General features: G+C 44.2%; 1 protein-coding gene across 2 annotated transcripts in view; it reads right to left on the bottom strand.

Annotated features, from left to right (window-relative positions):
* PLA2G4A (phospholipase A2 group IVA) overlaps nucleotides 1-24107 on the bottom strand; it is a 61984-nt gene that overhangs the window by 24859 nt on the left and 13018 nt on the right. For both annotated transcript variants that reach the window (XM_027749412.2, XM_039384357.1), the window contains exons 3-7: nucleotides 17832-17980; nucleotides 14429-14542; nucleotides 11567-11604; nucleotides 9095-9236; nucleotides 1532-1668 (exon numbers count right to left, since the gene is read on the bottom strand). In XM_027749412.2, the coding sequence (XP_027605213.1) occupies nucleotides 1532-1668; nucleotides 9095-9236; nucleotides 11567-11604; nucleotides 14429-14542; nucleotides 17832-17980 (580 nt within the window). The remainder of the gene's footprint in view (nucleotides 1-1531; nucleotides 1669-9094; nucleotides 9237-11566; nucleotides 11605-14428; nucleotides 14543-17831; nucleotides 17981-24107) is intronic.

The raw sequence follows: 24107 nt of genomic DNA on the forward strand, positions 1-24107 counted from the left end.
TGTTTTGTGACATTTGGGACACATTTGACACATATTTTTGCCTTAAAAAGTTCAAAATTTTCTTAGGATGCAAAATCCTCTACTGCAAACTGGTCCAGTGGCATTAAAACCAAATTTTACAGCTAGTCAAAAAGAAGTCTGCCATTTTTCACTGAATGAACAAAGTGTGATGGTAAGGAGTTGAAACTGAATTTGTCAGATGTTTTTGGCTGATGAAAACGACACACCTTTAAAATATGTTACATCATTTCAGCTCAGAAACGTCCAAACAAATAGTTTCAATGTTTGTAATAAGATGCTTGTAATAAGTGTAATTTGGGATCGTTTTTGTAAGAGCCAAGAAGGTGAAAGGCAACAGGTTCATAGCACTGGGCAGGGAGAAGAGAAACCTTCTCAGTCATTAGTGGTTGAGGCAGACAGGATTCTGGGGTTCAAAGCATTTTGCTGCCTGCAGGCCCCTTTCACACACTGACATCACTCTCATCTTCTCCTGTGGATGTTATTCCTGTAACTGGGCTGCAGCACTCCCTGAGTCAGACACAGGGACATCATACCTACCTCATTAGGGCAGCCTGATTGAGGCATCTGGGAAGATCTTCACTCCCATCTGACTAAAAACCAATGTAATTTCTAAATTAAACAGTGACAATGGGAGTGAGACAAGGCAATCCATAGTGGGATGCTCTGAAGCATAGCAGTCAGATCCTAGGCATTCCCAATAAATCCACTAAGAAGGGGACTATTGGGTCTGAAATGGAGCAAAAGACCTATCAGAGAAGCTCTGAAAAGCCCTCCCGAAGTATACAATCCATGTTGGATTGATTGAGTCATCAGCTTCAAATCATAAGGGATTTTTTTTTCCACATTTCATCAGGAAAATAAAACAACACACAAAATATACTTTGGGTTTGTTCCAACAGCTTGAATTCCTAATATTTTGGTTATGGAGATGAATGAATCAGCTACACAGTCCTGGTACATGCAGTATTGGGGGCTGACATAGAAATGAGGGTGTGTATGTGTGGCACCTCTTTCCATCCATTCCTGCTCTCAAAGCTCTTAGGAAGATCACCTGGATCCTGAGATGTCCTCACCCTTCAAGGCATTCTGAAACACCTCCATACTTCAGAGAATCCCAGACTGGTTTGAGTTGGAAAGGACTTTAAAGACCATCCCCCTGCCATGGGCAGGGACACCTTCCCTAGCCCAGGTTGCTCCAAGCCCTGTCCAGCCTGGCCTTGGACACTTCCAGGGATCCAGGGGCAGCCACAGCTTCTCTGGGCAACCTGTGCCAGGGCCTGCCCACCCTCACAGACTAGAACTCTTTCCCAACACCCAATCTAAACCTACTCTCTGTCAGTGACTTGCCCCACTGCTGCAGGAGAGCTGTCTCTCTCTCTTTTCCACACTGACAGTGCACGTTTAAAATTTACTGTTGATTTTAACCACAGAAATAAGTCAACCCTCATGAAAATTCATTCTTGAACCTCCTGAAGAAAACCTGAAGCAAACCAAAAGACAAAGTCCTTACCAGGTGGATCCAGAGAGCCCAGCAATATAAGTGGCACAGTCCAAAACTCCGGATTCATAAAGTGCTTTCATGACTCCAGCAAACCCCACCATGGCACGAAATCCACCTCCCGAGCCCAGGATCGCTATGACTGGGACCTGCAGAGAGGAGAGGAACAGGGTATCACCACAGCAGCTCCTATAAACACTTACAAGTGGTAAATAAACATTATATGTCACCGAATCACAGAATGTCCTGAGCTGGAAGGGACCCACAGGGATCATCCAGTCCCACTCCTGGCCCTGCACAGACACCCCAACAATCCCACCCTGTCCCTCAGAGCGTTGTCCAAACCCTCCTGGAGCTCTGGCAGCCTTGGGGCTGTGCCCACTGCCCTGGGGAGCCTGGGCAGTGCTCAACCACCTTCTGGGGAAGAACCTTTTCCTGAGATCCAACCTCTGTCCTCACACAGCTCCAGCCACTCCCTGGGTCCTGTCCCTGCTCACACAGAGCAGGGATTGGAGCTGCCCCTCGGGAGGAGCTGCAGACCCTGGGGAGCTCTGCCCTCAATCTCTTCTTCTCCAGCTGAAGAAGCCAAGTGCCCTCATCTGCTCCTCCTATGGCCCCTCCAGACCCTTCACCATCTCCATGTCCCTTCGCTGGACACTCCCCAACACCTTGAGATCTTTCCTACACTGTGGCACCCAGAAGTGCACTCAGCCCCTGATGGGAGGCCATGCCATGAGTCTGTATGTCATTAACTCACAGCCCCTTCTTCCTCCCAAATTGCTGGATGACAGGAGCACTCTTGGACTGAAGTAGGGAATGAAAGCTCTGCTGATCCTGAGCAAGGGGAGCCAGGAACCAGCCAGCAGCATGGAAGGTTCTGCCAAGCTGGAAAAGTCTGAGAGGGGCAGAGCAGACTTCCTTCCAGCTCCCTCCCTATCTTGCACCAGCAGCACCTCAGGAGGTGCAAACACAAGCAGATGAGAGGGGCTTTGCCCCTCTTGGAGAAAGAAGGAGGGGCACAGGTGCCCAAGGCTGCAGCCTGAGGTCTTGGTCTTTCTACTCTGGAAGAGCAACAGCTCAAGCAGATGCTGTCAGGCTCAAGTGGTGACACCAGTGAGACCCTGGGCTTCCTGACCACGAAGCCTAGTTTGCTGATGGAGGTGGTCCATGGGAAAATAAAGAATCCACCCGACCAAAGTGAAGAACACCTTCATGAAGAGACTTGCCTAATTTAATGAGGAAGATTTCAGACATCAGGATGCAACCAAAGATACTTCTTTTGGGGAATATCTGGGTCGTGGTCAGAAAGAAAATATCACGAGGGATTTGTGCCAGTCAGATTCAGACTGTGGGATGAAATGGTTTTCTCTGAAAACCAGAAGTTGTCTCCTGATCTGCCTGTGGTCCTCACAAGAGGGATTTTAATCCCCTGCTGAAAGGGGAAATCCCCCTGTGCAGACTCCTCCTATTCAGGTTCCTTACAGGCACACAGAAGTAATGTCTGATTCTTCTGGTCAAGGAGTAAAATACATGGTGAGAGTCAAATACTGTCATTCTGACCCTCCTTAGCTTCCTGTCTGCTGCCAAAACATACAGAATTTCAAGTTCAGTTCACTTGTACAGATTTGTGGCACTGCTTCAGACCTGAAAATACTACCTACAAATTTAGTGACTAACCACATCAGGTCTCAGCATCAGTAAGTTGTTGCCCCCACAATGCCCTTTTACTTACAACTTTAATTGCCTGGTATCTGAAGACTTAGAATTTATTTGAAGAAGTCACCACTTGTAGCAAGATTTCTAAACCAAAACATAGTCAGAATTTCTTTAGAATGTCTGTCCTCCTTATCCATAATCCAAAATAGAGAAGATATTAAATTTAGTTATTAAATAAACTATCTGGTTACAAGATCACAAACACTTTTAAAGCAATTCTAACACCAGCTTTAACCCAATTCATATCTTTGTGACAGAGCCAAAAGCAGTAAAAGTTACTAATCAGAAACAGAAGAGAGACAAATATTATTTTGGCCAGGAGTTTAAAAAGACATTTTGTAATAAAAACATCTGATATTACTACATAGCATGAGGACAGTCTCAAATTTACCACTACCTTGCAAAAAACTACCAGACAGGTAACAGGAATTTATGTGGATTTGTACAACTCCTCAGCTACCAGGAGAGAGACAAGCAGACATGGTGACACCATATTAAAAATGTATCTACAGGGGTTTATTTTCTACTTCTTTCCTTCTTACTTCCCAGCCTGACTGCAAGGCTGTTCCCTTCCACTGCACAGTTTCCCCGAGTATCTAAAAAGAAGCAAAATCAGACAAAAATTCACTTGCTACCACTATCACGTGTTTTGGCCTGAGCAAAGGGCCCATCTGGTTCCCAGTTTCCAAAACCCAGAAGAATTTTCCACTCTTCAGTGGTAATAAAGCAACAACCTCTTGGTGGTTACTAAGCATTAAAAGAATGGCACAGCTGGGCAGAAAGGCCCTATCTGATCAAACTGGTAATCTGTCAAAAATCTCCCCGAAAGGCAATTTAAGGTGCCAATAGATGGGATTAGTTATAAGAAAAGATCCACGTGACTCCTGAGTTCTGGTCCTTTCTCCAGACTCCACACTCCAAGCCACGACACTCCCTGGGGACTGACAACGCACTGTCACAAGGACATGACCATGAACAACAACTAAGGAAGTTGAGAGGCTTCCAGTCCCCCAAAACTGCTTATTCTTGATGCAGTAATATTATTTGATCACCCTCATAAGTGTTAGTAATAGAAACCACAGGTATTCCTTGGCACCAGCACTCATCATGAATAGAGAGATAGATATCTATCCAAAAAATGACAAAGCACAGGTAAGGATTTAGGATGTGCCTGTTTTGTTAAGCCAACACCCCAATAGTGGAGCAGCTGCTTTGAACAGAGGAGCAGAGTCAGTAATCACACTTTTAATAATGTACCTTAGGTTCTGAAAGCTCTTTACAACCAACCACTGCCCACTCAACCTGACCAGACACATCCCAACAGGATGGAGATGTTGGTTTGCAGGTGCAAGCCTGGAAAAACCATGTAAGAGCACTTCCAAAGCACCACTGCTCCACCACTCTGCTCATGGGTGAACAGGCACAGGCACAAAGGAAAGTCTGAGTGTCCTTCAGGATGCAGAGAAATCCGTTATGGAGATGAGCAATGAACGGTGGGTGAGGAGAGTCACCGACATCCTGACTGCAAACACTTCCTGTAAGCTGGATCCAGAGGAACCCTGGGCACCACGGAGCCCTGCACTGGGGAGGGTGGAGATACCGAGGGGGACATGGATCAAAGAACCGTCACAGAATTGTTAAGGTAGGAAAAGACCTCTAAGATCATCATGTCCAACTGTGAGCCCAGCACCACCACCATGTTCACCACCAAACCATGTCCTCAAGTGCCACATGGTTTTTGAACACTTCCAGGGCTGGGCACTCCAAACCTCCCTGGGCAGCCCCTGCCAAGGCCTGACCACCCTTTCCAGCAGGAAATTCCTCCTCCTGTCCAACCTGAGCCTCCCCTGGCACAGCTGGAGGCCGTTCCCTCTCCTCCTGTCCCTTGTTCCCTGGGAGCAGAGCCCGACCCCCCCCCGGCTCCCCCCTCCTGTCAGGGGGTTGCAGAGCCAGAAGGTCCCCCCTGAGCCTCCTTTTCTCCAGGTTGAGCCCCCCCCAGTACCCTGGGCTTTGCACAGTAAATAAAACTTTTAAATGAGGAAAACAAATAACTGAAGAGAAGCATCTCCTGCACGTTTAATTCATTTATTTCAGCCCACTGAATAAAGTTCACTTACAGAATAAGTCAAGTGATGAAGGTTCAGAGTCCTTTCCTGCTTTGCAGAGGAAACAGGCAGGTTTCTTAAGGCAGCTTTTTAGCTCCAATTCAGTTTCCAACATGTTTAAGGGCACGAAATGGTAAAATTTGAAATCAAATACACCAATCCTACAAGTTGCCCTCTAGGACAAATAGGGCAGAGGCAGGGGGAAGTGGCTGCAGCCAGAGCACACAGGACAAAGAACCAAGAAGCCACCTCACAACTGAAGAAGGGAGAAAAGAGAGGATACCAAGGCACCCACACTCCTCCACAGACATGCCCTGAACCCCAAGTCCTTTGTACAGAACCAGTGAAACTGGGGCAGAGGTACTAAACCCATTCCAGCACATCAGTAAATTCAAACCAAAAGGGTAAGTGACTCATGTGAAAGTGATGCCGTGAGTCAACAGCAAAAAAGGGAATCGAATCCAGAAGTGTTGGAGACAAAAGCCCAATGCTCTAATCCCTGGCCACACCATCACCCCCCATTCTCCATGGCTGTGCCCATTTGGGAACCACCAGAACCACCGTTTCCTACAGCTGCTCTGCACAGCACAGTGCTGAGGGACACAACTAATTCTGAGCAAAGCAGCTCAGATATCCTCCAAACACACTCCACTGAACATTTTAACAACACTAAATGTTTTGTCAAGACATCTGCACTGTTTTAGGATCCAGGGGACAATGTACTGTGTGGACTGGCTGAGCACCACACATAGGAACATCAAATCATGGAATGGTTTGGGTTGAGAGGGGCCTGAAAGCTCATCCAGTGCCACCTCTGCCATGGGCAGGGACACCTTCCACTAGCCCAGGTTGCTCCAAGCCCTGTCCAACCTGGCCTTGGACACTTCCAGGGATCCAGGGGCAGCCACAGCTTCTCTGGGCAACCTGTGCCAGGGCCTCCCCACCCTCCCAGCCAGGAATTCCTTCTCAATATCCCATCTAACCCTGCCCTCCTTCAGCTTTATCACTCCAGGCCGTTGTACAGCTCCCCTTCAATCAACAGGCACCTCATCTCAGGTGCTGACTGCTCCACCAGCAAACTGGGCAGCAAAATGGCAAGGATTGGGAAACAACTTCTGTTTGAAGAAAAGCAAGCCCTGAAAAAGGCATCTCAATCTTATCTTCCAGTAATGGAGCAAAAAAGCTGAGCCATATTAAATCTCATTTTGGGAATGAGTGATGCAGATGTTTTTATCCAAATACCCTGGAAACACAGTGCACAAAGTCTGAATGCCTGTGGTGGAAAAAAAATGCCATAGGGCATAGAAATGATTATTAAAAAATTGCTCTGCAAATCCAGCCACAGAGAACTGTATGATTTCTTTAAATGATTACAGTATCTTTAGAAAACTGCTCAAAGCAAGAAAAATGATAAAAATAAACTGAGCAATAACACAGGTACAAGAAATCTCCTCCTCTGTGTTTGCAGAATGTGCCTCAGGATTAAGGAAGGAAATCTGCAAGTAGTCACTTCCCCATCTGGGGCTGTCTAATTAATTGAGAGTTACTGAAGTCGCTCAGCATCCCTGCAAGGCACACATGGAGCTACTCACTGAGGAAGCAACTTGGGTGGACTTTGAATAAGTGACTTGTTTAAGATTCATCAAGACTCACAGACAGCTAAGACTACTCAACATGTTCCCTGACTTCATGTTAAGACTCCAAACATCCGAGAAATCCCTCCTGCTATCTTCTACCTGTAGCAATAAAAGTAAAACTACAGTTTAATTTGAACAAAAAGAGGTTTTTTTCATTGCTAGAAGCAGTTAAAAATTCTGACAAGTCAGCTTAGAAATACAGGTTTGGCATTTGAAAAATGGGAGGATCCCACTGCCTCAGTCCTTCCTGGGGTTGATAAACCTACAGTTACTGTCTGGGAAGATGCAATTTAACTGATAAAACTTCAGTATTTGAGGCAGTGAGGGATACCAAGGGAAGATGAGGACAAAAAGAACATGAAATCTTACTTGGCCTTTACAGTAATTCACACACATCACCTGAGGCCCTGAGTATCACTCCAGTTCTAACTGGATCCTGGCAGAATATCCACACCCTTTCTGAGAAAGGGACTATTCTGCTATAGAATAGACCAGTGTCACATTTACAAATACCTACTCTGGTAAGATCTGATGTGTTAAATAAATAAAATTAGATAAAAATAACTGAAGTGAAAATTAAGAAACCTTGAAAATGTTCCTTCACAATACAATTTATCTCACTACAAATAAAATATGCCCAATACTTGTTAAATTCTTTCATCTTCCTCCGAAAGCTCACACAAGCACCATTTTACAAAGCAAGACAGAGTTGGCAGTTCAAAAGTATACAACAATAAAACATTTACCAGCTGCTCAAAACTTCATCGAAATTTAAAAGGAATTCTTCAGTGTCAGCTGCAAGAGACTGTCACATTCTGCTTATATTAAAATGCACAATGGCAATGAATTAGTCAACCCAAATTAATTCATGCCCCACATACACACAGTGTTCCCATCGCAATTCTGGGAGCAGAGCAAGGAAGAAAGAGGAGGATGGAAAAGGTGCTACAAAATCAGTGGATCTCTACCAGGTGTCTCCTTAATTAACTCTAAATAATGCAGTGTTTTATGAAATCACTGAAGACATCAGCAGGGGTTGGCACCCTCCCCCTCACTGTGATGTGAGGCCCTGGCACAGGTTGCCCAGAGAAGCTGTGGCTGCCCCAGCCCTGGAAGTGTCCAAGGCCAGGTTGGAACAACCTGAGCTAGTGGAAGGTGTCCCTGCCCGTGGCAGGGGGTGGAAGGAGATGGGCTTTAAGGTCCCTTCCAACCCAAACCATTCTGGGACTCTCCAAGTCTCTAATGTGACCCAAGTCACCATTGTTAAAGCTGCAGTTCCTCATGTTATCAAGGAAATAAACTTCACAATCCTAATCCAATAAAGCAGGCTGAAGGAAAAGAAGAAAGGGAGAGAATAAAATGATTTCTAAGCTGATTCTAAAATTAAACCAGCTCATTTCCTGCCTAATCTTTTAATATGAAGGTCATAGAGCACAGGCTGGGTACTGAGCATGCAGGGGCAAATTCTGCCTTGGGTGAGTGCCCACAGCCATCCCAGGCTTCTGGAGCAGCAGATATTTCACACACCCTCAAGGCATTTTGCAGATGGCAATCTCCCCTCAGAGCCAACACCTTCACAAAGCATGGAATTCCAAAGGGAAAAGTTAAGAGCAGTTTGTTTAAGGTGCCAGTGCAAATGAATCACAGAATCTCAGAATGGTTTGGGTGGGAAGGGACCATAAAGCCCATCCAGTGCCACCCCCTGCCATGGGCAGGGACACCTTCCACTAGCCCAGGTGGCTCCAAGCCCCATCCAACCTGGCCTTGGACACTCCCAGGGATCCAGGGGCAGCCACAGCTTCTCTGGGCAACCTGAGCCAGGGCCTCCCCACCCTCACAGGGAACAATTTCTTCCCAATATCCCATCTAACTCTCCTTTTTTAGTTTAAAACTATTCCCCCTTGTCCTTAAACATTAATCTATAAATTTAGAGCCAAGAAAAAATTACTGTCCAGCCTAAATATTGTATGTTCATAGCAGAAAAAGAGGTTTTTCCACTTCTATAACTTGTCTTCGCATCAAATCCTTCCACCTCACACACCTCAGTCACTCCTCTGAAAGGCAAATGCAGCATTCCAAAGGTGATGCTAAACTTGGTGTGAACTCTCCAGACTTACATCACGGGCAGTGGTCAAGTTCTTGCTGTTTTCCTCTCCTAGGAATGATTTGATGCTGTGCATGATGTTATCTCTCCTCTGCTGCCGAAATTTCTTCTCCTCATCGCACAGGGCCATGCTGAACCGGAGATCTGTGGAAGAGCTGGTTTGCAAAAGGGACAGCCTTTAACAAGAGGCATAATTCCAGAAAAGAATTCAAAGTATCACCCTGGGAAACGAGTGGAAGTACGCAGAAATTCCTTATCAAATTTAATAAGATGAAATAAATCATATTATTCGTGCTCAGCTGTTTCCATGGAGTGACGGATGCAAAGTATAATGGAATACTGTGTCTCTAAAATATGAATTTTATTTAGAACTCATTAAAAAACAAATAAAAACAGCAAATGAATTCATCGCTCATATACAATTATAAATCTGCAGCACAAATCGTACTGGCAGGTCACAGGAAAAACTCAGCCCTTTTCCCCAGCTCTTTCCACAGTGTGCTCTCAAACATGTACACAAGGCTGTGTAAGCACTTCAATGCTGTACCTAAATAAAGCTGCAATTTCAGCTCCCCCTTCCCATTTCAGGTATCAAGGCAGGACAAACAGTCTGACAGCCCAGTTGGACCAGTTAACTCCTCCCTGAGCCTGTGTCACTCCAAGGGTTTGGACCCAGTCACCTCCCAGCAGAGGAGAGTGCATAAACCCCTCCTGCTCTCCACCTCATTGAACTTCCCATCCTTGTAATCACACAATCACAGAATATCCTGAGCTGGAAAGGACCCACAAGGACCATCCAGTCCAGCTCCTGGCCCTGCACAGACACCCCAACAATCCCTCCCTGTCCCTCAGAGCATTGTCCAAGCCCTCCTGGAGCTCTGGCAGCCTTGGGGCTGTGCCCACTGCCCTGGGGAGCCTGGGCAGTGCCAACCAGCCTCTGGGGGAAGAACCTTTCCCTGAGATCCACCCTGACCCTGCCCTGGCACAGCTCCAGCCATTCCCTGGGTCCTGTTGCTGTCACACAGAGCAGAGATCAGAGCTGCCCCTCAGGAGGAAGCTGCAGACCCTGATTTACCCCTATTTACTAAGCTAATTATTAGTCCTATTAGATTTATTATTAGCTTTACTATTTAGTAAGACAAGCTAAAAATGCTTGCTGTGCCTACTTTGACACATTAGGTACCAGGCAGCATTTGTCCAGTGCTTTATGAAAAACATACAACAGTGAAATGGATCCATTTAGACTCAGATTTGTCAGACTTCTAAAAAACTTAGTTAAAAAAAGTCATGGAATTAATAAAAAGAGGGAAAAAGGCTGCCTAGAAGCAACATTCCACAAAGATATATATGACACTCTGACTCCACAGTCTCCATGTATATCAGAATAGCAGCAGAACTTGATCAGACCCTTTAGTTTAACATATTCCAGAGACTAAGAGCAAATGGAACCAAGCATCTTCTGCTTATTTAATGTCAGAGATAAGAAATACTTGTAATGTTCAAAGCCTAGATGGTTTAGGGGTGGTCTCAAGGCCCACCCACAGCTGCATCTTTCCCAGTACAAAACAAGGAGCAGAAATTATCCCTGGGGGATGTTTGTCAGTCTCCAGAGTCATTAGGAAAGAGGGCAATGCTTACAGTGCTCAGTGCTGCTATTTATAGTTACACATAAAAAAGGATTCTTTAAATGCCTTGCTCTCAGAAATTAGTTTTTAGACTTAAAATATATTTTTTCTGATTAAGCCTCAATGTGATTTTTGATCTTTTTCACCAGGACAGGTGAAAAAAGAGGGAGAAAGACAGCTGGAGAGGGGGAAGAAAGGGAAAAATAAAGGTAGACGTCTGCTGAGCCTTACATGTGGTGAAATCCTGGCCCTAAATCTTCACCTTTGCCTTCAGCACCGTGTGGTATTAACATTTAAATAGAATTTAGGGGCAGGTCTGTAAGGAGCAGCCATATATGCTGAAAGTTCATGTGGGATGAAAAGTTCCCATGGAAGGTAAAACAACGAGGATAAAGCTGAACCTGAGGTCTGTGGGTTTATGAGAGAAAAAGCCCTTGAGAAGGAAGGCATTTAACAGAAACCAGGGTGAGAGATTCTTACAGGATGGCCTTGGGCCTGCAAACGTTTGGAAAGGTCACACCTATTATTCCAAATAATGGTGTTCAGCCAGTGACAGAATTACAATGTGAAAATAAACCTGGCTTAAAATCTCCTCACTTTTACTTGGTATTTCTGTGCTAAAACAAGGAGGTTTTGCCCTCTATCTAACACGTTTTTAAGCAAATCACACCAGGCACATGTGAGATTCTTGGAGTTGTCCTGTGCAGGACCAGGAGTTAGACTTTGATGATTCTGTGGGTCCCCTCCAACTCTGGATACTCCAGGATTCTCTGAAAATTCTAATGAACAGATTAAAATAAAAAATAAAAAAAAGTGCTGCTAATACATTTTCCACTTTTTTTTAAATAGGAGATACTCACCATACTTCAAGAGACAATTCCAAAGTCATTTCTGTGACCTAAACAAGAAAGATTTAAATACAGTTACACCACTTAAGAGTTAAAAAGACACAAATACACCTGGAACATAATCTATTGCCATCAGAATATTCCTCTAAATCACTTTTTTAAAGGAAGGATATTTCCAACATACATGAATGAATTTCTTTTCTATGGATTTTTTTGTTTTAAAGCACACAATGTGTTTCCAAAACACACCACTAGCACTGAATACAGTGGAAAATGTTGCTCAGGTGCTGACTTCCATTCATCAGATCCCATTGCCTTGGCTTTCTTCCATTGATAATCCCTGGCAGAGCTATTCATCTTTGGCCTGAAGGGATCTAATTCTCTTCACCCACTTGGGATTCTTTGTTTCTCCTGCCACTGGTTTCCCAGTTCTGAGCAAACCTCATACTCAGCCTGTGTCTGAAACCCAGAACTGTGAGGACTCTGTGTTCCACATGAGCCACCAAATGCCTTTCCACAGTCAAATATGCTTTATTTATCCATCAGACACACTGCATACAAGTTTCTGAAAGATGCAGTAAGTGTCACTACATAATGATTTCACTTGCAAACCACAAGCTATGGTTTGGTCTGCTCTGCCTTTCACAGAGCACTTTAAGGGGTTGCCTGCAGGCAAAAGGCTAAAAAATTATTATTGAAGCACGTTAGGCACAATCCAAGAGTAGGAGCTGCTCAAATTAAGACAGAATGGAGAGGCATTTTCACCTCTCTGAGCAGCTTCCTACACAGGAGCCACCTCAGTGCAGCCTTGCAGTAACAGACTCAGCACCTAATTTCACTCTCCTCCAGATCTACATGGATTATCCTCCTTGTTTGTGGCATGTGATCACCAGGAACAGAGCTAGAACCCCCCAGACTGAACATCTGCATGCCACTCAGAGCAGGGAAGGGTCTGGAGTGCAAAGCTGCCTCTGGCTCCCACATCCCAGTACCTGCCCAAGGGCCAGGAACAACCTGAAATGGGAATTGCAAATGAACAGGGAGGTGGGAGAAAGAAGAGGCAAAGGAATAACAAAGGGAGGACATGAAGGAACAGAGTGAAGAGTCATTTAGGAATCACTTCAAAGGCAGGGTAACAATTACATTATTCCCCCACCTGACATTACTAAGTTAGAAAGCACTTCAGGAACCACACAGTGATCCAACGCTTAAAAAATATGTATGAAACAAACCCTTGGAGGGGAACATTCCAATAGGGAATATCATGCCATTTTCTATAGCTTACACAGACTGGCACAGAAATCTCAGGAATACATGTTATGTATTCATTGTCTCCATCAGGCTCAACCTGACTTCATGTTCCCCTACTATTTATTTATAAATTTCGGAGTGTATTTGGCTTTTTTTTACACTGATTTTTCCCCCTAAAACTCTCTACCAAGCTTTGCTGAACGCTGATGAGAAGTTAAAACTGATGTGTAACATGGGAAGGCCTTGTATTACTGGAATGAGCTTTGTAAACTGTGTCTTCAAAATGTATTCATCAGCTCTTTCTCACCACCTCACCTCATGCCTGGCAGAACCAGGGCCTGCACTCAGCCTACACCCTGCAAGTCCAAGAGTTACTGAAGCATTTAGTTAAATAAATATGCAGAAACTTCCAAAAACACAGCAATTTTAAAAAGAAAAAAGAAGAAGGGTATCAAAATTCCAACCAGCCTAAGGCTAAGTTAAATTAAATGCTAAATCTTCCATAGGAAACTCTCTGGTTTCCAATAAATAGGCCTTAAACCAGTTATTTGTTGTAAGCACACTTTTAAAGTTATGTCACATGGGAGAAAGCAGAGCAGTCACAAATCAAGACCTCTGATCATGTAATAAACCTCAGCCCAACATAGAAATGCAGACAGGATTCAAAAGGTGTCCCTGCCCATGGCAGTGGGTTGGAACTGGAGGAGCTTTAAGGTTCCTTCCTTCCAACCCAAACCATTCCATGATTTTAACACATGCAGAACAAGCTCAATTCCACACAGATTTGACAACAGTTTCCAGGAGTTACTGTGCAGGCAGACAATCCCTGTTGAAGTGATTCCATCTGGTTTGCAGACGTGTTTAAGGAGAATAATCCAATTATTGCACTGCTGCGTGTTAAGCAGGGCTGTGTTACAACAAGCCACTCACAGAAAGTGAAACATGTAATAATGAAAGAATTCCTGACAGCTTTGTGAAAGCCACAGGCATCAGCAGGAGGGGCAATGCACTGACCAGCAAACCCTGAGTAACCTCTTACACTGAGGCCACAAAACTAAACTGCATCAAGTGGAGAAGGAACTGGTCTAGCAAGAGAAAGTTTCAAACTAGGCTTTTAAAGAATATTCTCTCAGCAAGGACACACAAAACAGTGGCATAGTTTTGCTCAATTCTTCCCCCAGCAGGGTTGTAAGAAGATAAATACAGTGCCTTCAGGGTGACAGTGAATGCTTAGAAAACTTCAGACCTTTCAGCTTCAGAGCAGGGTATGCAGAGAACAACCCTCACCCGAGATGCCTCTGTGTGCCCCCAAATATTCAGCTATTTCCTGACTGAAAGGCTGCCACCCTTACCCCATGAGATATCCTAATCCCTTCTGGAATTCATGAAATAGCTGAGTATTAAGAAAAAACATACATACATAGTACTGAGGGAACAGAAACAGCCCTGGATCTCCCTTCCATCCAGGAATGAACATCAAGAGCAGGCCAAGGGTTTTCCTTACACTCCAACAGAAACGTTCTACATCCTGGTCTACACAACAGTTCAGGTGTTCTTTGAAGAACCTCCCACCCTGTTCAGAGCTGCCCCAACAAAGGCAAAGCCATGAATGTCCCAACTTACATCATTGAAAGTCAACTGGACCTCCTTCTTTTCTCCCAGTTTCAGAGAAGAGATGGGAAATGTGGATGTGCCAAGAGTCTCGTCCATAACGTAGTTGGCATCCATCAGAGTAACCTAGAAAAGACAGCTGGGTATTCAATTCTACTTCAATAAATCCCTTTTTAATGCCATAAGAGTAAAAAAAAAAAAAATTATATGGAAAAGGAATGGGCTTAACCCAAGCCAGTCAAAGCCAGAGCCAACAGACACGTTCTTTAAAACAGAATAAACTCATGTCCAGTGTAGGTGGCACCTCCAAGGTACTCAACTGCAGGAGTACACCAGGACTATCTGCAAAGGGTTTTTCATCCAAGCACCTTTCTGTCAAAAAATCTCCCCATCTTTCTAAGCAGGCATAATAACTTCACATTCTAAGTACAAAACACACAATTACTTCGAATTTCCCGTCAGTAAAACTTCCCTGTGGAGAAATTTCCATAGTTTTCAGTGTGATAGACCAAAAAACAAACTTTTCACTGAAGACGGAATCCACACATCCCGGCCTTGGATGTACAGACCAAGATTTTTAGATAGAATCCATACAGAATATGCCAAGTTGGAAGGGACCCACAAGGATCATTGAATCCAACTCCTACATCCCAGCCTTGTGTGTACAGACCAAGATTTTTACAGCACTGACTTGGCAAAGTGTGCAGCATTCCAAAAAACACAAACCTTTTCTCTGTATCCAGCCAGACCTTCAAGTCTCTTCTCCTACTCTCCATGTCAGAGCACATACCTTCCAAAATGTGATGATCTCCAAAGATGTCTGGGGATACCACAGAACACCATCCCATGCTTTTGCTCTAATCCATGTGGATCTAGGTCTGGCAGTCTGGTTTTTTTCCCCAGGGGCTGCCTTCCAAGTCCTCAAGTAAGATATTCAGAAAGCATTTCAGTCTCTATTTAAATGAGTTCTTCAGACTCCTTTGACTTACGGTTTTTTCCACTTTGTGGAATTATATCTTCTAAAATATCATATGTTTGTGGCTTGGATCATATCTTTTGCATTAAACAAAAGGAATCAAGATACAATCACTTGATGTTCCTACATCTGGGTTCAGCCTCTTCTCAGCTACAAAGAATCTTCTTCATCCTGTGCCACAAGCAACCCTTTGAAATGATGAACTGTATTTTAGGGCAGAACTTATTATTTTAATGGCATCTACATCCTGTTTCCTCATAGAACTTTACTCTGCAATCTCTGAGGAACTGTCTCTTAAAACCAGCAGGAGAAACTTCTCAGTGGGATTTTGAAGAGCTTCAGAGGGAAAACTGCACTTGGGATAGAGTTAAAGGTGTAGATTAAAATAATCCATGGAGTCACAAAGATTGTGGAGTCTCTGTTAGCTTGGGAATTCACAAAGAGGTTTTGGGTGGGGAGGTGGCTTTTCAGATTGGCATTCTGACACTGCACTCCATGCAGAATCCAAAGGGTCTTCCCCACACATCAGCAGAGCCATAATTAACCATTCTCACATGGTATCACCTGCTGTTTGCTGACCAGCAACAGCCTGCACTTATTGTAAAGTTCCATTTCCAATTTCTACTTACAATCAATCTTGTTGTGCTTGTGACCTCAATAATTTTATCCTTTCCAAACCCTTGAACGAAATTTTGTACACAATCAATTCCAACCCTGCCAGGGAAGCTGCCTGAGGGTAAGGGAGGGGGCAGAGGATGGCCCAGGCTCTGCTGGGGGGGCCCAGCAATGGCACAGCAGGAACGGGCAGGAACTGATGGCCAGGAAGTTCCCCCTGGACAGGAGGAAGAACTTCTTTGCTGGGCAGTGCCCCAGCACTGACCAGGCTGCCCAGGAAGGGGCTGGAGTCTCCTCCCTGGGGATATTCCAGACCCCTCTGGACACAGTCCTGTGCCGTGTGCTCTGGGATGGCCCTGTTGGAGCAGGGAGGTGGGACCAGATGAGCCCCTGTGGGCCCTCCCAACCTGACCCATCCTGGGATTCTGTAACTACAAGCAGAATCTGACCCAGTGTTTATACAATGCCAGTAAACCCAAGGAATTTTCTTATTTTCTATTCCTCAGTTTACCATTTTGCTCATCTTTTGAAGATCTTGAGAGCTGTTACTGACCACATCAATTATTTAACCAGCTGTAGCTCCTGCAGATCCTCCAAAAAAGCACAAGATCTGCAAAAAAGAGGGGTAAAATTCTTTGCCCCAGAGATTCTGTCAGAATCCATAAAAGTGGAATTGAAACAATTTTAGTTCCCATACTGCAACAAAAGCAGATGAACCCAAGTTCTTTTCTTCCTGGCTTTTTCATGAAGAAGCCAGAATCATTCCACTCCTTTCTAATTCCTGCTATCTATTTGCCTGACTTGTTCTTAGAAGAGATTTCAAACCTTTCTCAAGTTTTCTGTGGCCAATTTGTACCTCTACAACTAAAAAAATCTGGTAAGAATGCCCTCAGCTGACTGTTGCAGTTGACCCAGTTGGTGGCAGCTGTTTTGGGTGATCTGCTTCCTGCAGAGCTGTGGTGGAGCCATTGGGAATCCCCTCAGATTCCCTGTCCCTGGATGTATATGACAGTCCTTCATGCTCCACTGAGCCAGCCATGGGATTGTGGAGCTTATCCCTCTCCCCAGAACACAAGGAGCTTGTAGGAAGCATAATTCCATTTCAGACCCAAGAGATGATGGTCACAAGGCCAAGGAAAACCTTCACAGGCTACAGCTCTGTCCCAGTTGGCCAATTCAGACTGAACTCCATAAGCTTGGCTCAGAAGACTGCACGTGTCAGGGCCATCCCATAGGAAGAACAGAGCTAACAAAGGACCAGAGACAACCTTAAACGCTTGCCATGCCCACTTATAAAATACTCAGATGTAACACTCCCCTTCTGTACACAGCCTGGAAAGGTTTAACACCCCGAGATTAAACGCTGGCTTAACCAACAAGCCTGCACATAGAGTGGTCCCCAGAACAGCACTGGGTGGGCTCCCAGCCCTTGGCTCTAGGCATGGAGGAGACAGCAGAACCACACTTGTGCTTTCTGTCTCCTCAGAGAGAAGCAAAGAATGGGCAGAGACTTGACTTTAGCCCCACCTATTCCCTGCCTGTAATAGTTGAATCAGTGCAGGAAGCAGGGAGTAAATGATGGCTGAGGTGAGGAATAGCAGGTACTATCCCTCAGGAGCAGTCCAAGAGGTGACTCACAGGCATGTTTTATAATGACTCTCAAGGCTACTCCTTGAATAATTCAATTTATACAACACCAGGGCTAAAAGAAAAAGGGGGGATCTTGAGACAACAGATGCCACACACGCACAAGCTGCTGCGTTTCACCTTTCCAGGCACTGCTCCCTTCCACCTTCCCAGTTGCAGCTCAGCCCTGGGATTTACCTCCAGGACATTCTCCAGGTTGGGGTCCAGGATGAACTCAAAGGTCTCGTTCCACACGGGGTTCACGTCGTTGTTGAAATGTTTCGTTCTCTTCCTGCAGTCGGGGGCGGTCGGGATGAACAGCTCCACGTAGGGGTCTGGAGTGTCAACTGCGGGCAAAACACACGCTCAGGGCAGGGAAAACTCAGCTTTGGGTTGTAATAGTTGTTGGTGCAATTATGTGAAACCACAGATCGCCTCCTGGTCTAGGACAGAGAAGTGTGCAGCTATACAAGTCACATAAATATAACAACGGGAATGATACAATGATATTAATCTCCCAAAAAGAAACAGGAATTGGGATTTAGTAGAGGAGGAGAAAAGCCTTGCACAAACAGAATGGCACTAGGACTGAGGCAAGTTTATTGGGAACATACAAACAACTGCCAGGCAAGTTTTTAAAAGTTTTCATTTCTTCCTCTCTTTCTAGCCTTTAATTTCTTTGGCTTGTGCCACACAAGTAAGTATCCCACAAAACAATGAAAACAAGCAGTTTGATCCAGAGTTTTGGATCCTCTTTCACCTTTGCTGGTTTGGGAGTGATGGAGGCAATCAGTGTGCTGCAGGAGAGCTGTCCAGATGTGAAACCACTGCAGCCACCACGGCTTTGGGCGGGTCACCACGGAACCAAGACCTTATTTACACAGGATATTGGAATGACAGCTGTGCACAACACTGACTGGAAAAGGAGATATGGCAACTACAGCTGAGCAGAATTATCAGGGGGAGAAAAGTACACATTGACAGAAGCCATCGGATGTGTCTAATAATAGTCATCCCTGAGGGCAAGGAATGCATTCCTGGCAGCCCTAAAAATCCACTTTCCAACAAGTCAAAGCTTGTAGTTTTTTTCTCTTCAGTGAGGGGTTTTTTCTGTCAAATTAGGCCAAGGCTCATGATGTCCTTCATGGTAGATTTTTCTAAAACATTGCTCAGATTTCAAATCAAACAGTCTTTGGGGGGAAAAAAAACCCCACAACCAAACAACCAAAAAAAGGGCTTTCTGAAACCACTCAGGAGGTTTGGAATATGTACCCAGGCAAATTCTATTCAATTTTATTCTAATTAAACTTCTCAGGAGTTTAATTAGCCAACTGCTGCTGGTCACACTGCTCCCTGAATAATGAACAAGCAGCTCTTTACAGTTGGGGATCAGCATGGAAAGCCTTAAAATAGCAATCCTTGTTACCTCCTATGGAATTATGGCTGATCTTGTCTCCTTTTTAATGTCAGGGGAACAGGGGGAGCAACCCCCAGTCACCTCTCCCTGGCAGATGTTACAACCTGCCAACTTCTACATTCTCTCTTTTCAACCACCACACAAAGCTGTGCCAGAAAGAAGGGAATCCTTCTTGAAAGTAAACATCCACCAAGTCAGAAGTGACACGGTCTCATCTGCTAAGTCTGGACATCAAGCATCACTTTGGCAACAAACACACACACTGGTTCTGCCAAGAGACTGAACTTGGCTACAAAAACTTGGGTTTTTACACAAAATCACAGTGCTGAACAGAGCTCTGGGCAAAACATTTATCTCCATTCAGTTTTTCGTGTCATTACATGAACCGCCTTATGTTATAAAAACCTAATTTTTTTTTACAAATACAATCCCCAAATGGTTTCCTCTCCATATTCAAAACCCCAAAACACATGGAAATCTCAGACCTCTGGCACAGAGATGCCATTACTAACTTCCTATCAGGCTAAACGTGAGGCAGAGAACAACTAAACTTAGAAAAGTCAGCCTTGGTAGTTCAGCATTGACAAGCCACCCCCTCACCTCCGTGCCTTTATTAGCTTTTAACCCAAGGCAAAGATTTAATCATCTGCCCTTTCATGTTTCAAAGTTTATTTTGAGTTATTTTCAGTTAAGAAAATAAAAATCTATTCTTTTGTAACTTCCTTCTTCAGATGAAGAGAAAAAATACACTGGAACGCTGCATGCTGTGATTAAGATATTGCTATAAGCTATATTATATTAATCAAAACCTTAATCCTTATTATTGGATGGGGACCAAAAAGCTAGATACCAGCAACCTGGCAAGTAACATGTATTTCAAAACATTAAAGTTGTCAAAGGCAGATTAAACAGTGTGTGCCCTTTTCCATGGATGTTTTTATTCCTGCTTGTGCACTTGCCAATTGATTTGCCAGGTAATGTTAAAAAAAAAACTTATCTGAAAATGCAAGTAAAAACAGCTTGATTACTGCTGTTATCACAGAATCTCAGACTGGTTTGGGTGGGAAGGGACCATAAAGTCCATCCAGTGCCACCCCCTGCCATGGGCAGGGACACCTTCCACCAGCCCAGGTGGTTCCAAGCCCCGTCCAGCCTGGCCTTGGACACTTCCAGGGATCCAGGGGCAGCCACAGCTTCTCTGGGCAACCTGTGCCAGGGCCTGCCCACCCTCACAGGGAAGGATTTCTTCCCAACATCCCATCTATCCCTGCCCTCTGGCACTGGGAAGCCATTCCCTGTGTCCTGTCCCCTTCAGGTCTTGTCCTAAGACCCTCTCCAGCTCTCTTGGAGCCCCTGTAGATACTGCAACACTGCTACCCATATTTTGATTTTAAAAGGAAGAATCTTTGTGGTTAATGGGTCAAAAGCTGATGTTTTGCAAGTTTAATCAAGACAAGAGAATTATCTATACCTGAGATATAGATATATCTGCACTTGATGATCTTAAAGGTCTTTTCCAACCTTAACAATCCCATGTAGAGACAACCCTATCAGGGAACTGCTCTTTTTTTCCTGCTCCAGTACTTGAAATAGAACCACAGACTTAAAAGCAACAATATGTAAGGATTTGTCCTTGTTCCTCAGGAGACTTCTGAGGAAAATGAGGTTTTTGTACACTCAGCCTTGCTCCAGGCTAATCCTTACACAAGTGCTCTCCTGTGATTCCTCTGCCACAGCATCCCAACGTTAGAGCACAGGGAACCCTTGGAAGGATTTCCAGTGGCCACATGCATCCCCACAAGATGGGATAATTCCACATCCCTCTTTTCCTGGCACTTTTTGGCTGTTTACAATAAGTGCAACTGAATGTCCTGGAGAGCTTCAGAGGGAACAGCACAGGGAAGGCTGGAACACGGGGACCAGAGGGATTCCTCTGGGACAAACCAATCTGAACTGACAATTCAATACCTTAAACCCCAACTGCACACTCAAAAATAAACCTAAGAGTTCCAGCACTGCTGCCAACGAGGGTCCTGCAATTAGCAGCTGAAAGCTGTATGTACCCTAAAGCTAATTAACAAAACATCCATAATCGTGTCAACTTCCAGCATCCTCCAGGGGCTGAACACACATTTCCAACAATAAAAGCAGAGTCAGGATCTACACTGCTGTTTTTAAACAGCTTAGGAAATGGCTGAGAGGTAGAAAGTAAGGACTCCATGACTTTGCCTGGTTTGATTTATCTCCTGGTTAAGTAATTGCTATAGGATTTTCCCTTTAAATTACATTATGAATCACCAAGTAAAACCCACAATGGACAGTAATTAGGGTCAAACACTCTCACATTAAAAAATGAGTAATGGTTTAACAATCTGTGTGTTGAAGAAACCTGTAAAGTCTTCTACACTGACTGGAAAGCATTTGATCTCATGCTATTAATTTGATGAGATGACTGTCAGCAGGCCCCTATATTAATATAATTAATATTTCAGATATATAATTCATGTTTTAGTCATTTCAATTATTTCAACAGCATTAACAGACATGAAGAAACTATAGAAAGCCTGTTCAAATATAAAATACCAAGGATGAAGCCAATACCATCGCACATTAAAATTTATCTTATTTGTCCATCAAAAGTCAAAAGAAAAGTTCTTCAAGTATCCCAAAGCCTGTTTTGCTGTAAAAAATTCCACACCACAAGGATTTGACTCTTTTTCCACATGAGCACGTCACAGACACCCGTGATCACAACGGATATGAAATAAAACTGTACGAGCTTTAATTTCACTTATTATATGCACCACCATTAGAAAAACCTCATCTGGATCCAGATTTTTTGGTCCCGTGATCTCCAGATATCATTTTTAAGCAATTATGGGAATATTCCAGCAAGTCCATGGCAGAACTTCCTTAAAGAACTGTGTTAGTTTGGTTGATTGGAGCATTTTGCTTTCTGGTTAACCATTATTATAATTAATACATGGCAATATATTTTATATTGATATGGATTATTACATATATAGCAGTTACCATATATATTATACAAATACCAATATATCAATTATGTGTAATATTGGTGTGTGTATATATATAAAAATGATAATAACCATTAATTTATCCACCATTAAGTGCAATCCCATTCATAAAACCTCACTAGGTCCCAAATGACCATCTTTGTCTATTTTCCACCTTTTTTTTTTGGCTTCCTGCATTACAGCACAGCTTGTTTAGCACAAAATCACGCTGCAGCTGAGCAGCCTGACTGAGGCCAAGCTAATATTGGGAATTGCTGGATGACCTCTCCCTCTTCCAAGGGGGAGGAAGCTAAACAACAACTGAATTGCTATTCAAATAGTGAATTTTACAGGGCTCACTGGACAAGATGCTTCACAGTGGCTTGAAAATACGATTTGGTCTCTCTGCCACAGTCAGGTGAAAACGTAATGAATTGTAAAATCATGGGCTTTCCCAGTTTCATGTGACTTTCCAGTTTTAAAAAAGGGAATTCTTAAAAATGGTACTTACTAATAATTGTCAAGTACCAATGATTAACATTTCCCCAAAACCACATTAACAAATCAGTGAGTTATTAGATTTGGCTTAGCCTTGCCCTGTTCCACCCCAGTGAGAGACTAACAAAGGCCTGAAAAAGATGTCTCCAGTGTTCAGGAGAACACGGGCACCGGGAATTGATTAATTAAGAAAGGAATGGAAAGAAGGAATGGAAAAAGGCAGAGCCACAGGATCCCACACAGGGACCAGGAGCAGGGCCCCCCATTCTCACGGAGCAGATACCTGAGAGGCTCCAGAGGAGGGGGTGGATTATTTGCTGCCTGTGTTTCAGGTATTACAGGGACTGCCAAGCTTTAGGCTCTGGGGATTTTGCAAAGGGGATGATGCAGGGTGAGATTTCACGAGCGGAAGGTGACTCCAAGGGAAGCAGCTACGCCATGAGAAATCCTGGCATTAGGTAACCCGTTCATTAAAAATCAGCAGTGCCTCTATTGCAGTGCTTTGCAGCCCCAGCATTGCTGCAGTGAAGGGGAGAACTGAACTCCCAGCACAGGCACTGCATCACCACCCAGTGTGCTGCTGGGGGACATCAGTGGTTTCACTGATCCAGCCTCGAAAGGGGAAAAAAAAACCCTAAATAGGTCAGCTGAATGCTGCATAGGGTCACATCAGATTTGTACAAGTGCCAAGAGTAATATAATATTCCTTTCTCTACATTATTTCTAAGTTCCTTTTGCAGACAGATAGTGAAAAGTGACTGAAACAACTGCAACAGCCCAGAGAAAAATAACATTTTTCTCTGTAGTGTGCCAGAAACTAAGGGGTTTGGGTTTTTTTAATTAATTTAAATGCCTAGTTCTCAGTGAAACATCTCACTCTACCACCAAGACACATGGGAGAGAAGGTGGCCTGGCTCAGCTCCAACTGTGGGTCCACAGCAATGCCAGACCTGGACAGGGATAATTCAGTCTACAGTAAGTTTAGGCATATCATCACATTCCTGCTAAATTGCTTCAAAGCCACAAAATGACTTTTAGTCCAGATTTATGTTAGCTGATGGAGTATAGATTATTCCTAGTCTGGCATAAAGTCTGCTAATACAAATTTACACTGGCAAGGTTCTCTGAATACACAGAACAAGTTTACACTGGATCTGTGTTTGGTATCAAGAGGTTTTAGAGGTTTTGGGTCTCTACCAGCAGCCCTAGAGTTTGACTTACTATATTGCTGAAGTGCAGCCTCAGGGCCTTGATAGAGAATAGGTTCTTCCCCTGACTTTTTAATTCAGACAATTATAAGGAACATTTTTCAAACCCAGAGCTGCCCTAACTGGAGCAGAACCAGAGCTAAGTATAGGCTCAGGCTGCTGCATAAACATCACATCTTTGTAAAACCATCATCACTGCCACTGCAAGAAGCTCCAGGAAACCCCAAACTGAAGTGACACCTGGGAGTTGTTTCTCCTCCTGTCCAACCTGAGCCTCCCCTGGCACAGCTGGAGGCCGTTCCCTCTCCTCCTGTCCCTTGTTCCCTGGGAGCAG

This window comes from Pipra filicauda, unplaced genomic scaffold (genome assembly GCF_003945595.2).
Source record: "Pipra filicauda isolate LSUMZ 115617 unplaced genomic scaffold, ASM394559v2 scaffold347_size1265977_pilon, whole genome shotgun sequence".
Lineage (NCBI taxonomy): Eukaryota > Metazoa > Chordata > Aves > Passeriformes > Pipridae > Pipra > Pipra filicauda.